Raw genomic sequence first — 14,559 nt, 5'->3', positions numbered from 1 at the left:
TTCACTTATTGAGGATTGATTCCATTGTTGAGACAAGATCAGAGCCAAAGAGTTGAGACAGAAGTTCAGTGCAAAAGATTTGCTTAGCACAAAATGATCTTTCAGTTATTGATGCACATCTAACACATGATCCAATCAATGGCCACACCTTCATTTCTTGAAACATCTCCTAACTCAAGAACAAGCAGCAGTTTAACTTAAAAATGTTTCGAGAGTGAAAAATTAGACACCCTTGAAAATCATGGCTGCCTGATTTTTGGTAAAAAAAACTGTCAAATTTGCAGTAGTCCGATCTAGGAAAGAATCCCACACTTTCCTAGCGTGGAAGGACGAATCTATTATTTTGCCAAAAAATTTTGAAAGAGAATCTTACTAATTTGAAGTATACAAAATTTTTTGCACTGATGGGTTGTAAATCGCAAGATGAATCTAATGAGACTAATTAATCCATGATTAATTTATAATTAGTGGATGGTTATTGTAACATCACTGTTGCAAATCATAGATTAAGTAGGCTCATTAGATTCATCTCGCGAAACTATCCGTGCAAAAACTTTTATAAATAAATTTTATTTAATACTTTATGCATGTGTCCAAATATTAAATGTGATGTTTTTGGTTGGATGTCCGTTCAATTGTCAAATATTGATAGGGGATAATATATAATAAAGAAATTTCACATGGTCCGGACTATGCTATTCAACTGATGACCAATATGAGTGCTCATGAGCCGGACCAATTCGGCATCACCATCTGCTGACCTCGCACTGCGGCAACCACTCGCCGTCGAGAGTCCACTCCAGAGCCGATGGCCGGACAAGAGCAGCACCGCCGGCGGCGAGTGGTGCTCTTCCCGTTGCCGTTCCAAGGCCACATCACCCCGATGCTCCACCTCGGCGCGCTCCTCCACGCGCGGGGCCTCGCCGTCACCGTCCTCCACACTGGCTTCAACGCCCCCGACCCCGCGCGCCACCCGGAGCTCGCCTTCGTCCCCATCCGCGAGGCGTTCCCCGCCGAGGTCACCTCCCCCGGCGCCGACATCGCCAGGCAGCTCCTGGCTCTGAACGCCGCCTCCGAGGCGCCCTTCCGCGAGGCCCTCGCGTCGCTGCTGCGCGGCGGCGGCGGCCACCTCCACGACGTTGCGTGCGCGGTGGTCGACGGGCAGTGCTACGCGGGGCTGCGCGCGTCGTCCCAGCTCGGCGTCCCCGCGCTCGCCCTTCGCACGGACAGCGCCGCCACGTTCCGCAGCTTGCTCGCGTACCCGCGGCTGCGCGACGCCGGCTACGTTCCCGTCACAGGCAAGTAGTACATCAAAGTCCGGCGACCTCGCACCGGCCATGAACATGCCACTGATTTAGTTTCCAAAAATCTACCATTCAATCCTGCAGAGGAGAGGCTTGACGAGCCGGTGCCGGATCTCGAGCCGCTCCGCGTGCGGGACCTGATCCGCATCGACGGCAGCGACGCCGACGAGCTCTGCAGCTTCGTCGCCCGCGTCGCCGGCGCCGTCCTGTCCTCGGCGTGCGGCGTCGTCGTCAACACGTCCGAGGGGATGGAGGCGCCGGAGCTGGCGGCGATCCGGCGCGAGCTCTCCCGCCCCGCCTTCGCCGTCGGGCCGCTGCACCTGCTGTCCCGGGCGCCGGCGCCGGCGGAGCAGACCCTCCGCGCCGCCGACCGCGGCTGCCTGGCGTGGCTCGACGCGCGCCCGCCGCGCTCCGTGCTCTACGTGAGCCTGGGGAGCGTGGCCGCCGTCGGCCGCGCCGCGTTCGAGGAGACGGCGTGGGGGCTGGCCGGCAGCGGCGTGCCGTTCCTGTGGGTCGTCCGGCCCGGCTCGGTCGCCGGCGCCGGCGACGACGAGGCCCCGCCGCCGCTGCCCGATGGGTTCGGCGAGGAGACGAGGGGCAGGGGCAAGGTCGTCGCGTGGGCTCCGCAGAGAGAGGTCCTGGCGCATGCCGCCATTGGCGCGTTCTGGACGCACTGCGGGTGGAACTCGACGCTGGAGAGCGTCTGCGAAGGGGTGCCATGCTCGTGCAGCCGTGCTTCGCGGACCAGATGGCGAACGCGAGGTACGTGACGCGCAGGTGGAGCGTCGGGATGGAGGTTGGGGAGGTGGTGGAGAGGGGGAGGGTGGCGGAGGCGGTGGCGAGGCTCATGGTTGGGGAAGATGGAGCTCGGATGAGGGAGAGGGCGCGCCATCTGCAGATGCAAGCATCTGCTGCTGCTAGCTCGGCCATGGACAGTCTAGTGCAGTACATGGTGTCCTTGTGAACTGCAAATCAAACATGTGTAGCAAAATTACATATCAAATACTGTCATGCTCATATCTGCTGATGAGTTAAATGATTCACAAATCACACCATGTAGTTAGGCCACTTCTTCTTTGCCATCAGATGTGCATGGCACCTCCATCTCACAGCTCGTCAGCATGTAGCCGTGTGGTATGTAAGCGTGAAAACGGACGGACAAAATCCCATCCCATCCGTATTTCTATATTTTCTCGCCAGTTTTTGTATTTACGGACAAATACAGAAATGCAACGGAAAGCGGGAAGTGGTGCGTATTTGTGGGATTCCGTTTTAAACCGGGATGATCCCATCCGTATTTCTATATTTTTCTCGCCAGTTTCCTTATTTACGGACAAATACAGAAATGCAATGGAAAGCGGGAAGTGGTGCATATTTGTGGGATTCCATTTTTAACCGGAATGATCCCGTATTTATAAAATTCAGAAAAGATTTATTAGGCACACCATATATCCTCTCTTGTTCCGCAACATCAATCGGTGCACTTCAAGTTTAAACATAGGAAACAAGAAGTCTTAATCATATTTTTTGAAAAAATAGCTTGCATTAAGGAGTGTGTAGTGTTATATTTATATAAGGTGAATGGAGATTAAACAATAATGCCTTCCAGTAAATTTTCCAGTTCCCGCCCATTTCCGTAACTGGTATATCCCGTTTTCGCTCCCGTTTCCCGTAATAAAATGCGGAAACGAAAACAGTTGAAAGGTTTTCCCATCCGTTCCGTCCGTTTCATCCCTAGTGGTATGCAGCATGTTTCAGACATGCTCAACAAGAGTGCTTGTGCCAGCTCTTGGTGGACCAACTATTGGAAGCACCTCATTACACTAGCGTCAACATTGGTGACACCTTTTGGTGCCACTCCTTCCCTGGAGGCGATGTTGACACCTCGTACCCATGCGCTAGATGGAGGTTTACGTGGAGAGACTTGGCAAGCAACAAATGATCCTAATATCAAGTTTCTAAGTGGATGAAAAATATGATGAATTGGTGTTATGCGAAGATATTACAAGATTGAAGCGGAAACGAAGAGGAAGATTGAAACTTAGCCTTCTAGTTTTCTTTGTTTGTTTTATATTTTTTTTGTTTTTTCTTTAAATCACTCATTTGAGGTTTAGAGTCTAATAACTCTGGTAACTCTCGTAATGCATGGCCGTGGATATATATAAAAACTTGACCTGCGGGGGGTGAGACCGCCCCCACGGCATTGTTTGAGAGGTAGAATGACATTCTCACAGCAGACCAAGAAAACCCCCGAACCCCTGCCCCACCCGTACACGGAGGCCCGTCGCCTTGTGAGTTAGGCCGGGCTCCACAGTGCTTTGGACGTGGGACAAGCGAGGGAGTTTTTTTAACCCCAGATCTGAAATTCGCCCCCGAGGGGGGATCGAACCCAGGACCTCTGGGGAGTGCCTCCAGCGATGCTACCACTACGATGGCAGGCCTTTGGCGGGCCGTGGATATATATAGAAGCTGGTTTATTTCTTTATTTAAAAAAACTATTTGGAAGCGCCTTTATACCGGGTGGGTGAGTGGGTCTTGCTGCAGCAAGAAGTTGATCTTTTCTCCATCTCTCCCTAGCGCCCAATCATGCACTTGTCAACATAGAGACAAATATAGATGGCCAAATGTGCAGCCCGGCTCGGTCCGACACTAACATTATTCGACACTAGACACTATTTGGTACTATACTACTTGGCATTAAGCTTTAGTCGTGCCGTTGCCGTGCCGGCACTGTGTGCTGGCCACTCGACCCAGGCACTACACTACAGGCACTTAATCGTGCCGTGTCATGTTGGCGGCACGGTTAGCACACCATGGTAGTGGCGGCCCAGGCACTACCACCATAAAAAAGCTCAAAACACTCAAAATTTGGGTTTGGGGACGGATTCGAGGAGATCGGAGATGGGAGAGGAGGATTGGACTAGAAGGGAAAGAAGTCCTACGGTAGTGTCGTGTCGGGCCGACGGCGGAGGCACAACGCAGCTTCGCGTGCCGGACCGCAGCTCCGATCTAGATCGGACAGCCGAGGGCAATGATGTAGCACAGGGGCAAGACTAAATGGCCTAGAACAACGATCATCGGCAGCCGGCGGCAGAGATCCGACGGCCGGAGCGGGAGAGGCGACAGGTGAGCGGGAGAGGAAGCTGGACGAGGTGAGGGAGTGGAGTGAGTGAGGGTTATGCTGGATTTAGAATGGGTGGGAGGCGTCGTCCGCGGTATATATACGCCGACCGCTGTGACAGGGCTTAAGTGGGCTCCCGGTCCAATAAGTCTGTAGTGCCGTTTTCCGTGCAGCCCATCTAATAAGGTACATTTGGCCATATATAGAGACAAGTACCTGCTACAAGTGTCGGAGCTAGGAAGATGGTGACTGACCACCAGATTTGCAACTGACACTCTCTTGCTGTAGCATGGAGCGCCTCACATGTCCACAGTTCGCACACAAAGACAAAGGCCGTACTAACCGTATGCTTGGAAAAAAATTGGATGCGGACTGATCCCCAAATGGCTGTCCATGAGACCATGACCATGACCAACTGAAGGGTGACCAACTGACCATAATCAAATTCCGAACCACTAGCTTGTGATCTCCTCAGCAACCACTCTGCCGGCGGCAATGGCCGGACTAGAGCAGCACGGCGACGGCGGCCACCGCCGCCGCGTCGTCCTCTTCTCCCTGCCGTTCCATGGCCACCTCAACCCGATGCTCAAGCTCGCGGCGCTCCTCCACGCGCGGGGCCTCGGCGTCACCGTCCTCCACACGTGCTTCAACGCCCCCGACCCGGCGCGCCACCCGGAGCTCGCCTTCGTCCCCATCCACGAGACGCTCCCGGACGAGGCCACCTCCCCCGACTCCGACATCCTCAGGAAGCTGCTGGCCCTCAACGCCGCCTGCGAGGCGGCCTTCCGGGCGGCCCTAGCGTCGCTGCTGCGCGGCGGCCGCCGGGACGTCGCGTGCGCGGTGGTCGACGGGCAGTGCTACGCCGCGATGGGCGCCGCCGGCGAGCTCGGCGTCCCCGCGCTCGCGCTCCGGACGGACAGCGCCGCCGCGTTCCGGAACATGCTCGCCGGGCCGCAGCTGCGCGACGCCGGCTATGTCCCCATCAAAGGCAAGCAAGCTAAGAGCAACCTTTTTTTTTCTCCACATTGGATCTTGGATCTCGGCGTTCATGAGCCAGCTGCAAATGTTCCGGCAGAGGAGCAGCTGGACGAGCCGGTGCCGGGCCTCGAGCCGCTCCGCGTGCGGGACCTGATCCGCGTCGACGGCCGCGACACCGACGAGCACTGCAGCTTCGTCGCCTCCGTTGCCGGCGCCGTTCGAGCCTCGGTGTCCGGCATCGTGATCAACACGTTCGAGGCGATCGAGGCGGCGGAGCTGGCCAAGATCCAGCGCGAGCTGTCCCTGCCGGCGTTCGCCGTCGGCCCGCTTCACCTGCTGCTCGGCCAGCCACCGCCGGTGGAGCAAAGCCTGCACGAGCCCGACCGTGGCTGCCTGGCGTGGCTGGACGCGCGCCCGCCGCGCTCCGTGCTGTACGTGAGCCTTGGGAGCCTGGCCCGCGTCGACCGTGGCGCGTTCGAGGAGATGGCGTGGGGGCTGGCCGGCAGCGGCGTGCCGTTCCTCTGGGTCGTCCGGCCGGGCTCGGTGGCCGGCGGCGCCGCCGGCGCCGGCGCCGGCGCCGCCGCCGACGAGGCTCCGCCATTGCCGGACGGGTTCGAGGAGGAGGTAAGGGACAGGGGGAAGATCGTGAAATGGGCCCCGCAAAGGGAGGTCTTGGCGCACGCCGCCATTGGCGCGTTCTGGACGCACTGCGGATGGAACTCGACGCTGGAGAGCATCTGCGAAGGCGTGCCCATGCTCGTGCAGCCGTGCTTCGCGGACCAGATGGTCACCGCAAGGTACGTGACGCACGAGTGGGGTGTCGGGCTAGAGGTTGGGGAAGAAGTGGTCGAGAGGGGAATGGTGGCGAAGGCGGTGAGGGAAGCCATGGCTGGTGGTGGTGGAGCTCGGATGAGGGAGAGGGCACACCGTCTGCAGATGCAAGCATCTGCTGCTGCTACGAGTTCGGCCATGGACGGTCTAGTCCGGTTCATACTGTCCCTGTGAACTGCGGGCATGTCTGAAATCTGAATGATTCGGGCATGAATGGAATGGTAACTTGAGAGGCAACCTTGATGTGTTTGCTAATTTTTCAAACAATGTGATGTGTTTCTGCTTCGTGCCAGCAAACTGGATGGCAGTCTCACCAAGCGAGATACTTCCATCTAGGAAAGAATCCAAGAACAAATAAACATGAACTGTTCATTGTTCGAAATTATCTTCTCTGCTAGTGTTGTGTTAATTGTCCTTCAAAAAATAGTGGTGTTAATTGAAGAGAAGTTATAATTACATTTCTTATCAGGACAACGAGCAGAACAAAAAATCATTGACTTTATGAACCATGCTCAAGAACTATAGGGCGTTTCATTTCTAGAACAAGAACAGCAGTACGATTCAGTGACAAATAACACGGTGCACGAAACATCAAATATCTTAAGATCGTCAGGCAAAATCAGGTTCCTTTCAAAAAAAAAAAGATTAATAAACTTGATGTCATTTGTAGTAACATCTTTCCTTTTTTCCCTTCGAATGTAGTACTATCTGTGTAAAAAAAAATGTCATTTGGGACCAACTTTCGCGGTAACATGACTTGCCGTGATAACAAATTCTGCTTTACAAAACTGGTAAGTGGTAACATGCAAATTAATTGAAGAGGTGTCTGGTGTAAAATGAACTTTGATCATGGACACAGCCTGATCTGACCTATCGAAAACAAAATCTGATCCGACCTGCTAGGGGTGCAAATGGGTGACCCTTAGGTGCACCTCAAATCCTCTTTAGTTCAAAATTTTGTACTAGTTTTCCAAATTGAGATATGATTTTGAAGAATTAGTACAAAATTTTGAACTAGAGAGGGTTGGAGGGACACCTAATAGTTACCAATTGGCACCTCTACGACCTGCCAATGGGCCTGTGTTTTGTGTTGTACAGTAATATTTGGATTTCTGCGCGTTTGGTTCGGACACTGGCCATCACTTTCTTATCATATCCTTAATTGACCCTGCCGTCAATTTCTTATCATATCCTTGCTTCCCGAAGTTTCCTTGAAGCTTCAAACAAAGATAATGGACATTGTCAGTTCCCATCTCGGTAGATCATATTCATCATCTATCGATAAATATTATTATGTAGCCATTTCGAGCTTCAGAATCCGACCGATAAATCCTACATCTTAGCTGCTCACTTGCTCTCCTAGGTAGTAAGGTTGCCGGCTGCGGCGGACGAGAATGGCCGGAGAAGACAGGCGCGCCGCCCGCGTCGCGCTGTTCCCGCTGCCGTTCCAGGGCCACATGAGCCCGATGCTGCAGCTCGCCGGCGCGCTCCACGCGCGGGGGCTCGCCGTCACCGTCCTCCACACGGCCTTCAACGCCCCGGACCCCGCGCGCCGCCACCCGGGGTTCTCCTTCGTCGCCGTGCCCGACGCCATCTCGGACGCGGTCGCCGCGACCGAGGGCGGCGGCGGCTTGGACAGGGTCCTCGCCATGAACGCCGCGGTGGAGGCGCCGGCGCTGGCCGAGGGCGTCCGCGCCGTGCTCGCGTCGATGCTGAGGTCGGGGGAGCCCCGGTTGGCGTGCCTGGTCATCGACGCCACGCTCACCGCCGTGCAGAAGGCGGCGGCCGGACTCGGGCTGCCGACGCTCGTGCTGCACACCGGCAGCGCCGCCTGCTTCCGGCTGTTCAGGTCCTACGACATGCTCTACGACAAGGGCTACTTGCCAGCGCAAGGTTCGTAGCACAAAAACTGTGTTTTATGTATGTGAATGAAGATGAATTAGAAGTGATCACTCTATTTCTTTGATATAAATATGTTATTCAAACTTAATTCGTCAGATTTGTAGCACTAGCAAGATTACTTGTAATATAGTCAACAAATCGCCAAATTCTTGACCTTTAATTTTAATAAAAAAATTAGGCGTATGGCCCGCGCATTTGCGTGGCTAGTATTGAAAATTCAAAAATTTGCATGTCATTGTATTCTTACTAATTTTTAAAGATTATACTATTTATTACCATACATCATCATGTTCATTATCGTAAATTATGTCTTATTGTTGGTTAAAACAATTCTAATATGATCTATCTATAATAACAATTTGATTCGTTGAGCTTTAATAATATTATGCATATAATTATTCTTATTTTTTTTATTTTGATTGATTATTATTACCTTTAATTTTTGTTAATAGTATATGTTTGTAACTGATACATAGCTAAATGATATTTATATTTAATTTTTTATATTAGCATTCGTGGGTGATTTTTAATTAGACACACAAGTATTTTAGACTAATTTTTCAGTGGTGGTTAATTTTTATTTTTTTATTTTTCTCCGATTAATGTGAGAATTTCTAGACCTTAAAAGCGAATGTGAAAACTCTGCTTGTTAGCCAAATAATAAAATAATAGATATTTCTTTTATTGTTTTGTTTTTAGATAACGAATAGCAATCCGGCCTCTATACCCACAAGTGGATATATGCAGCCCAAAAGTTACAAGAGCACTTAGACTTTAAACCTCAAAATGGAGGAAACAAAGTAGGAATCAAGAAACTAAAAAACAAAGCTAGAAAGACTAAGCTCCACACTTCTTCTAAAATCCTGCTTCAGATCTGCATAAACTTGAGCAGCAACACTTCTTTTATTGTTTGGTAGAGAAAAAGGATTATATGTTGTATACAGCTTCCTCCTATTCACTGGCTGATGTGTCAGCTGAGGAATGAGCATCCTATGGTCAAATCAAGATAGACATTATAACTTTTACATGTCATATACTTGCCTCACAAGGAGATGCTTGCATTTTCCATTTCATTTCAGAGTCCAACCTACTCCTGCCCGTGAAGGAGCTGCCACCACTGCAAGTGCGGGACCTGTTTGACCCCAGCAAACTCCCCAACAAAGAAATCTTGATGAAGATCTTGAATCTGGCCAACGAGACCACGGCAAGTTCTTCCGGCGCCATAATCAACACATTCGAAGCTCTCGAACCCCATGAGCTCAAGATGATCCGGGACGAGCTCGCTGACAAGGGCATCCCGGTTTTCGCCATTGGTCCGCTCCACAAGCTTTCCCCAGCCGACAGCGCCGCCGCGGCTAGCATCCTCAACCAGGATCGCAGTTGCATCGAGTGGCTAGACACGCAAGCTCCACGCTCCGTGCTGTACGTGAGCTTCGGCAGCGTGGTTCATGTCACTCGACACGAGCTCGCAGAGGTCGCATGGGGCCTAGCGAGCAGCGGGAAGCCGTTTCTATGGGTGGTTCGAGGTGACCTTGTTCTTGGGGTGGAGAAGCCATCGGAGCTGCTGCCGGAGGGGTTCGAGAACGCGGTGAAGGGTAGGGGCAAGGTGGTCGAGTGGGCCCCACAGCAGGAGGTGCTGGCCCACCCTGCCGTCGGCGGCTTCTGGACCCACAGTGGGTGGAACTCGACGCTAGAGAGCGTCTACGAGGGGGTGCCGGTGCTATCGACGCCTCGCTTTGGAGACCAGCTAGCGACCGGAAGGTACGTTGGGGATGCGTGGGAGATAGGGGTTTTGCTGGAGGGTGCGCTGGAACGGGAGAAGATTCAGAGGGCGATCGCCACGCTGATGGAGGAGAAGGAAGGGATGGGGATAAGAGAAAGGGCAAGGAGTTTGAAGGAGAAAGCGCGGATGTGCCTCGAGAGCGGTGGGCCTTCTCATCAGGCCGTTGATATGTTGGTTAATCACATATATAGTCTCTCTTTGGGTTCCTCCTTATTAGTTCCTTTGTAGCTGTGGAGTATATATGACACAGAGCATTCATATATATATATATATATATATCCAGAAAATATTACTATGCATATGGTTTCAGATGAATAAATTGCTTTTGCATGCTACACTAGGAGGCAAGAGTACGTTTTATGCCATGAGTTGATGAGTCCCAGAAAGTGTAGATCTGCACCCTAGACAGCAGAGAAAATTGTAGCTTTGGGCTCTGGATCAAAGGAGAAAACGTGTGGTTATGTGGTTAAAAAATAAAGTACGTAGAAATATATTGTTTTGTGATATGACAATACATGGAAGTGTAGTTTTGTGAAATTGACTCTTAAAAATATACCTTTGTGTCACAGAAAAGTGTAGTTCCTTGAAATAGTTTTTAAGAAAAACGTTTATTCTCTTTTTATAATCCGTCCATTTTCCTTCTGAAATTCCCTGAACACCGCCGCTTCGTGTGTGCGCTCCCATACAGTAGTAACCGGTCTAACAAGCATTAACTCTGTGTGCTAATATTGGGCTTCGCTTTATTCCAATGTTAGGCCTGGCCCAATAGTAAGATCCTAGCCTACCAAGGATTGTTTTTTTTTTTGCAATTCCAGGACGGACTCGACTGACGGACTCCAATCCAACTCCGAATGTCTTCCCGACTTCGACTGGGATCCGACGCCAGGTACGCCTCCGCCTAATATAGATCGTCGAGCCGCCGCCCGCCGCCGTCCACCACGCCATCGATTGCTAGGGTTCCATCTTTGAAATCGCCTCAAGCATCGAAATTTCCGAGCACTAGTTGTTAAGTCTCGCCGACGATGGCCGGTGGGGAAGGTTCGCGCAGGGGGTGCGCCACCGGAGGCGTGGAGGCGGTGACAGGCGAAGGGGGTGTTAGGGAGGCAAGCTCCGCCAAGAGGAAGGCGGAGACGGAGACGGAGACGGTGGCTGGCCACCTGGCGCCCCCTCTAAAGGAGTGCGCCACTGTCGGGGAGGATGCAGGCGGGGCGACCGCCGTCGCGGTGGCAGTTAATGCAGCGCCGCCGGAGAACCGGATGTCTATAGAGCATATCCGTTGGGTTCTGAACTGCAAGCCGATACACTGGTCGAGAAAGCTCGAGGAGCTGAGGGAGAGCAACCCGAGTCTAGTCCCGCTGCCGGGCGAGGAGATGGACGACGCCAAGATGAAGCTCTACTCCCAGGCCAACGAGATCCGCAGCATGGATAAGAGGAACAAGGAGTTGCAGGAGCGGGTGCGCCATGAGCTGGAGACCAAGGGCTACGTCGAGATGGACGACGACTGGGTCAGGCGCAAGGCGGAGGTGAACGCAATCGAGGAAGAGTTGATGAAGAAGATAGAAGGTATGCTCCTCTATCTGACTGAGGGAAACGACGAAGACGATGAAAGCGACTATGATGATGATGATGATGAGTTTTACAGCTGTAGACAGGGATGAATCAGGAGCATTTCACCCCTGGTATGCAAGTAACCTTAGGACTTGATAAGGGCAGCCTGAGCAATAGCAGATGCTGCAGCTAGGATGCCTGCGGAATACATTTTGGTCAGATCACATGAGATATAAATCAGAAAAGAGGAAAAAGTTGTGAATGCGGCATATGGAATTGTAGAGTTTGCATACCTGGTGGTGAAACCTGAACTCTATAAATTTAGCTGTGCGTTGATAGTGTCGCTCCAGTTGAATATATTTATGCTAAGGCCAGTCTCAGTGGATAGATGAGAAAATAAATGTATAGATGAGAAAATAAGTTTGAATTCTGGTATACGTAAACTGTAAAGGCAGGCCTTCTGTGAATAAACTGTAAGATTGCCTTTTTGGTACAATTTTTTAATGGGTAGTATTATTACTCACAACAAAAATCAGTATAAAACTTTGACTGTAGAGCCTCGATGTCTGCTTGGTTCGATGCCTGGCAAAAACAAATAACATAAATCACTTGTTTTCCATATTTGTGCAATATTATACCAAACTGCAAGGTGTGTCCATGCTGAACTACTAGTAACTTTGCCTGTCTTATCATTGTTGTGATAAAGGACAGTCACTTTCCCAACCAGCATCAAAGACAGGGGACGAAGCTAAAAATATGCCAAAGATTGAGGCATACAGATTGTCACTAAATACTAGGGCAAAGATTGTACTATAATATGATCATCCACAAAATATATACCAAAACGCTAGAATTTGTCATCCAGAACAGATAGAAAAAAGCCATATGCCACCATACACATAGGGTTAAGCAAGTTGAGCATTTGGTCCAACTCTCTTGTAATCATCATGAGCTATCTCATAGTTCTGCTTGAGCTCGTCGTAGCACTTCAGCGACTCTTCCGAGAACTTTGTCAGGCGATGAAGAACCATGGTCAGTTTCGACTGCAGACCTTCAGCTGCCGGTACATTTCCACTCTTTGCCTCCTCCTGCTCATTGTTCTCCAGCATCCCGCACTCTTGTGACTCGCTTTTGGGCCTGTTCTGATCATCCTGATGATCAAATGAGTCACGAAGGAGCTGCATTACATCTTTGATGGACTTGCATAGCTCATCAGCGGGGAGGGACTCTGTCAAGGTGAGCCAGTCTCTTCATAGGACGAATATTGGTGGGGAGACAGCCTGACGGGGAGGGCTGCAGGACGCATTTCTGGAGCCATGTGTTCAGGGCCTCCACATACGACTGATGAGCAGTAACCCAGTTCCTGAAGCTGGAGGAAAAGCTGTCCATCTCATTCCACAGACTCATCGCCGCCTGGCGGTGGTGCTCGCCTTGCTGCGCCGAGGTTGAGCTTTTCACATGGTATGCAAGTGTGATTGTGATGACCTGTTTGTGGTGACATTCCAACATAGCTAGATTTCCACATTCTGATTAGCCTGCATGAGGTCAATTACGTGTTAATACACAAAAAAATATGACCATGGCATTGTAAAATCAACAGAGTCCAAGATGATTTTGATAAGCTAAGACTGAAGGTAGAACTGTGCTGTGAGACATCAGAACATCTAGCAAAACAAAGGGAGGTCTGAGAGTAAGTCATGAATTTTAATCTTCTGATTCTCAGTATATTGTACTGCCATTCTGGGAAAACTAAATTTGGGGTGATAGTTACGTTTCAGAATTTTTTATTAACACACACTAGGAAGGATATAAGAAGCAGGAAGTTTGCATTCTCAATTGTGGAAAAACAACTCAAGACTACGTCTATGTAAAAAAAAATGATTGGCAGGTATATGCTATCAGGTATATACCCTTGAATCAGCTCAACGAGCTGTGGCTGCAGTTCTTCATCCCTTATCTTCTCAATTCTTTTGGAGATTGCAGCAACCGCTTGAACTGCAACAGATACCCTGGAATGGAGATCCTTTACAACAGCTCTAGTCTTATCAATCAGCTGTACATTTAGGCCTCGTGCAAATTGGCGCCGTAGGAGGTTACATTTCTCATCATAGGTCTTCCTCACATTTTCACTTGCCTGCATAAACCAAATAATGAAGTAAGATAGTGACAGTGATTCATTATGCCACCAACAGTCCAACTGATAAGTCACCCCAAATGGCAATTGACATCTCACAGCAGGCGCCCTATTCTCTTTGCTAGCCAGCACTTTAGCACACAAGTGGCCTACAAACTACATTTAAACTATTACATAAAAATACCGGATTAATAAAGATCAAGCATTACATGCCTGCCAGTTATCAACCCTTGTGAAAATATACCACTTATATATATGTATATAAGGAAACAACTGGCATTCTATGTCGGGAGGGGAATTAATGATGAATTCATGCCATGCCACTAGAAAAAATCGGAGACTAACATAATTAGTTGAGCTTACTGTAAGTGTACTAATTGTGTACCTTGATTTCATCATATAGCTTTCTCTCCCATGCATGTAGCCTGTCCAATGTAGAAGAGTGGCTTCCAGACAACATAGCTAGATCATGAATGTAACATCACGAAAATCCACCCAAATAAACTACTCGCTAAAAATATTTTTCAAAATCTTTTTCGTCGTTGAGCTCAAATCATTTGAAAATCTTTTCTGTCCGAGACCAATCTCCTGAAATCATTTTCCGACGATCCGCCGTCCTGACACCAGTACCAATCACCATCCCGTCTCTCTGTTCTTCCTCGATCCGCATGCATCGCTTCCCGGCCAAACGCCGCAGCTCACGCGCGTGGCCGACCGCCGCCGCGAATCCTGCCGGCGTCCCCTTTTCTTTTTCTCCTTTTCCTCTTTTTCCCTTCTCTCCTTTTCTTTTTTTCCCTTCTCCTTTTCTTTTTTCCCCTTCTCCTTTCTTCCTTCTTCTCTTCTTCTTTCCTGTTCCCTGCCCACGCAAGACTCCCTGTACGCCCACAAGCAGCACACGCAGCTTCCCTGTGCCCCCACGCGCTCCACGCGCCGCGGGATACTCGCCGCGCTGCTCGCC

The 14,559-nt window shown here is 50.5% G+C and overlaps 2 protein-coding genes and 2 pseudogenes across 2 annotated transcripts; 3 read left to right on the top strand and 1 right to left on the bottom strand.

The window, feature by feature from the left end:
- The first annotated feature begins 635 nt into the window (after nucleotides 1-635).
- Nucleotides 636-2,501, top strand: LOC120658039 (annotated as a pseudogene).
- A 2,346-nt stretch (nucleotides 2,502-4,847) lies between these two features.
- LOC120658038 (DIMBOA UDP-glucosyltransferase BX8-like) lies at nucleotides 4,848-6,531 on the top strand. Its single transcript, XM_039936243.1, has one exon. The coding sequence runs from the start codon at nucleotides 4,921-4,923 to the stop codon at nucleotides 6,406-6,408; it is 1,488 nt and encodes a 495-aa protein (XP_039792177.1). The 5' UTR covers nucleotides 4,848-4,920; the 3' UTR covers nucleotides 6,409-6,531.
- Nucleotides 6,532-7,542: 1,011 nt separating this feature from the next.
- Nucleotides 7,543-10,178, top strand: LOC120658037 (UDP-glycosyltransferase 76C2-like). The gene is made up of 2 exons (XM_039936242.1): nucleotides 7,543-8,127; nucleotides 9,216-10,178. The coding sequence occupies exons 1-2, from the start codon at nucleotides 7,629-7,631 to the stop codon at nucleotides 10,145-10,147; spliced, it is 1,431 nt and encodes a 476-aa protein (XP_039792176.1). The 5' UTR covers nucleotides 7,543-7,628; the 3' UTR covers nucleotides 10,148-10,178.
- A 2,194-nt stretch (nucleotides 10,179-12,372) lies between these two features.
- On the bottom strand, nucleotides 12,373-14,061 carry LOC120658035 (annotated as a pseudogene).
- Nucleotides 14,062-14,559: the final 498 nt, after the last annotated feature.

This window comes from Panicum virgatum, chromosome 2N (genome assembly GCF_016808335.1).
Source record: "Panicum virgatum strain AP13 chromosome 2N, P.virgatum_v5, whole genome shotgun sequence".
Taxonomy (NCBI): domain Eukaryota; kingdom Viridiplantae; phylum Streptophyta; class Magnoliopsida; order Poales; family Poaceae; genus Panicum; species Panicum virgatum.
Note: the sequence above shows the minus strand (reverse complement) of the source record. Positions and strands in the feature narration are given on the sequence as shown.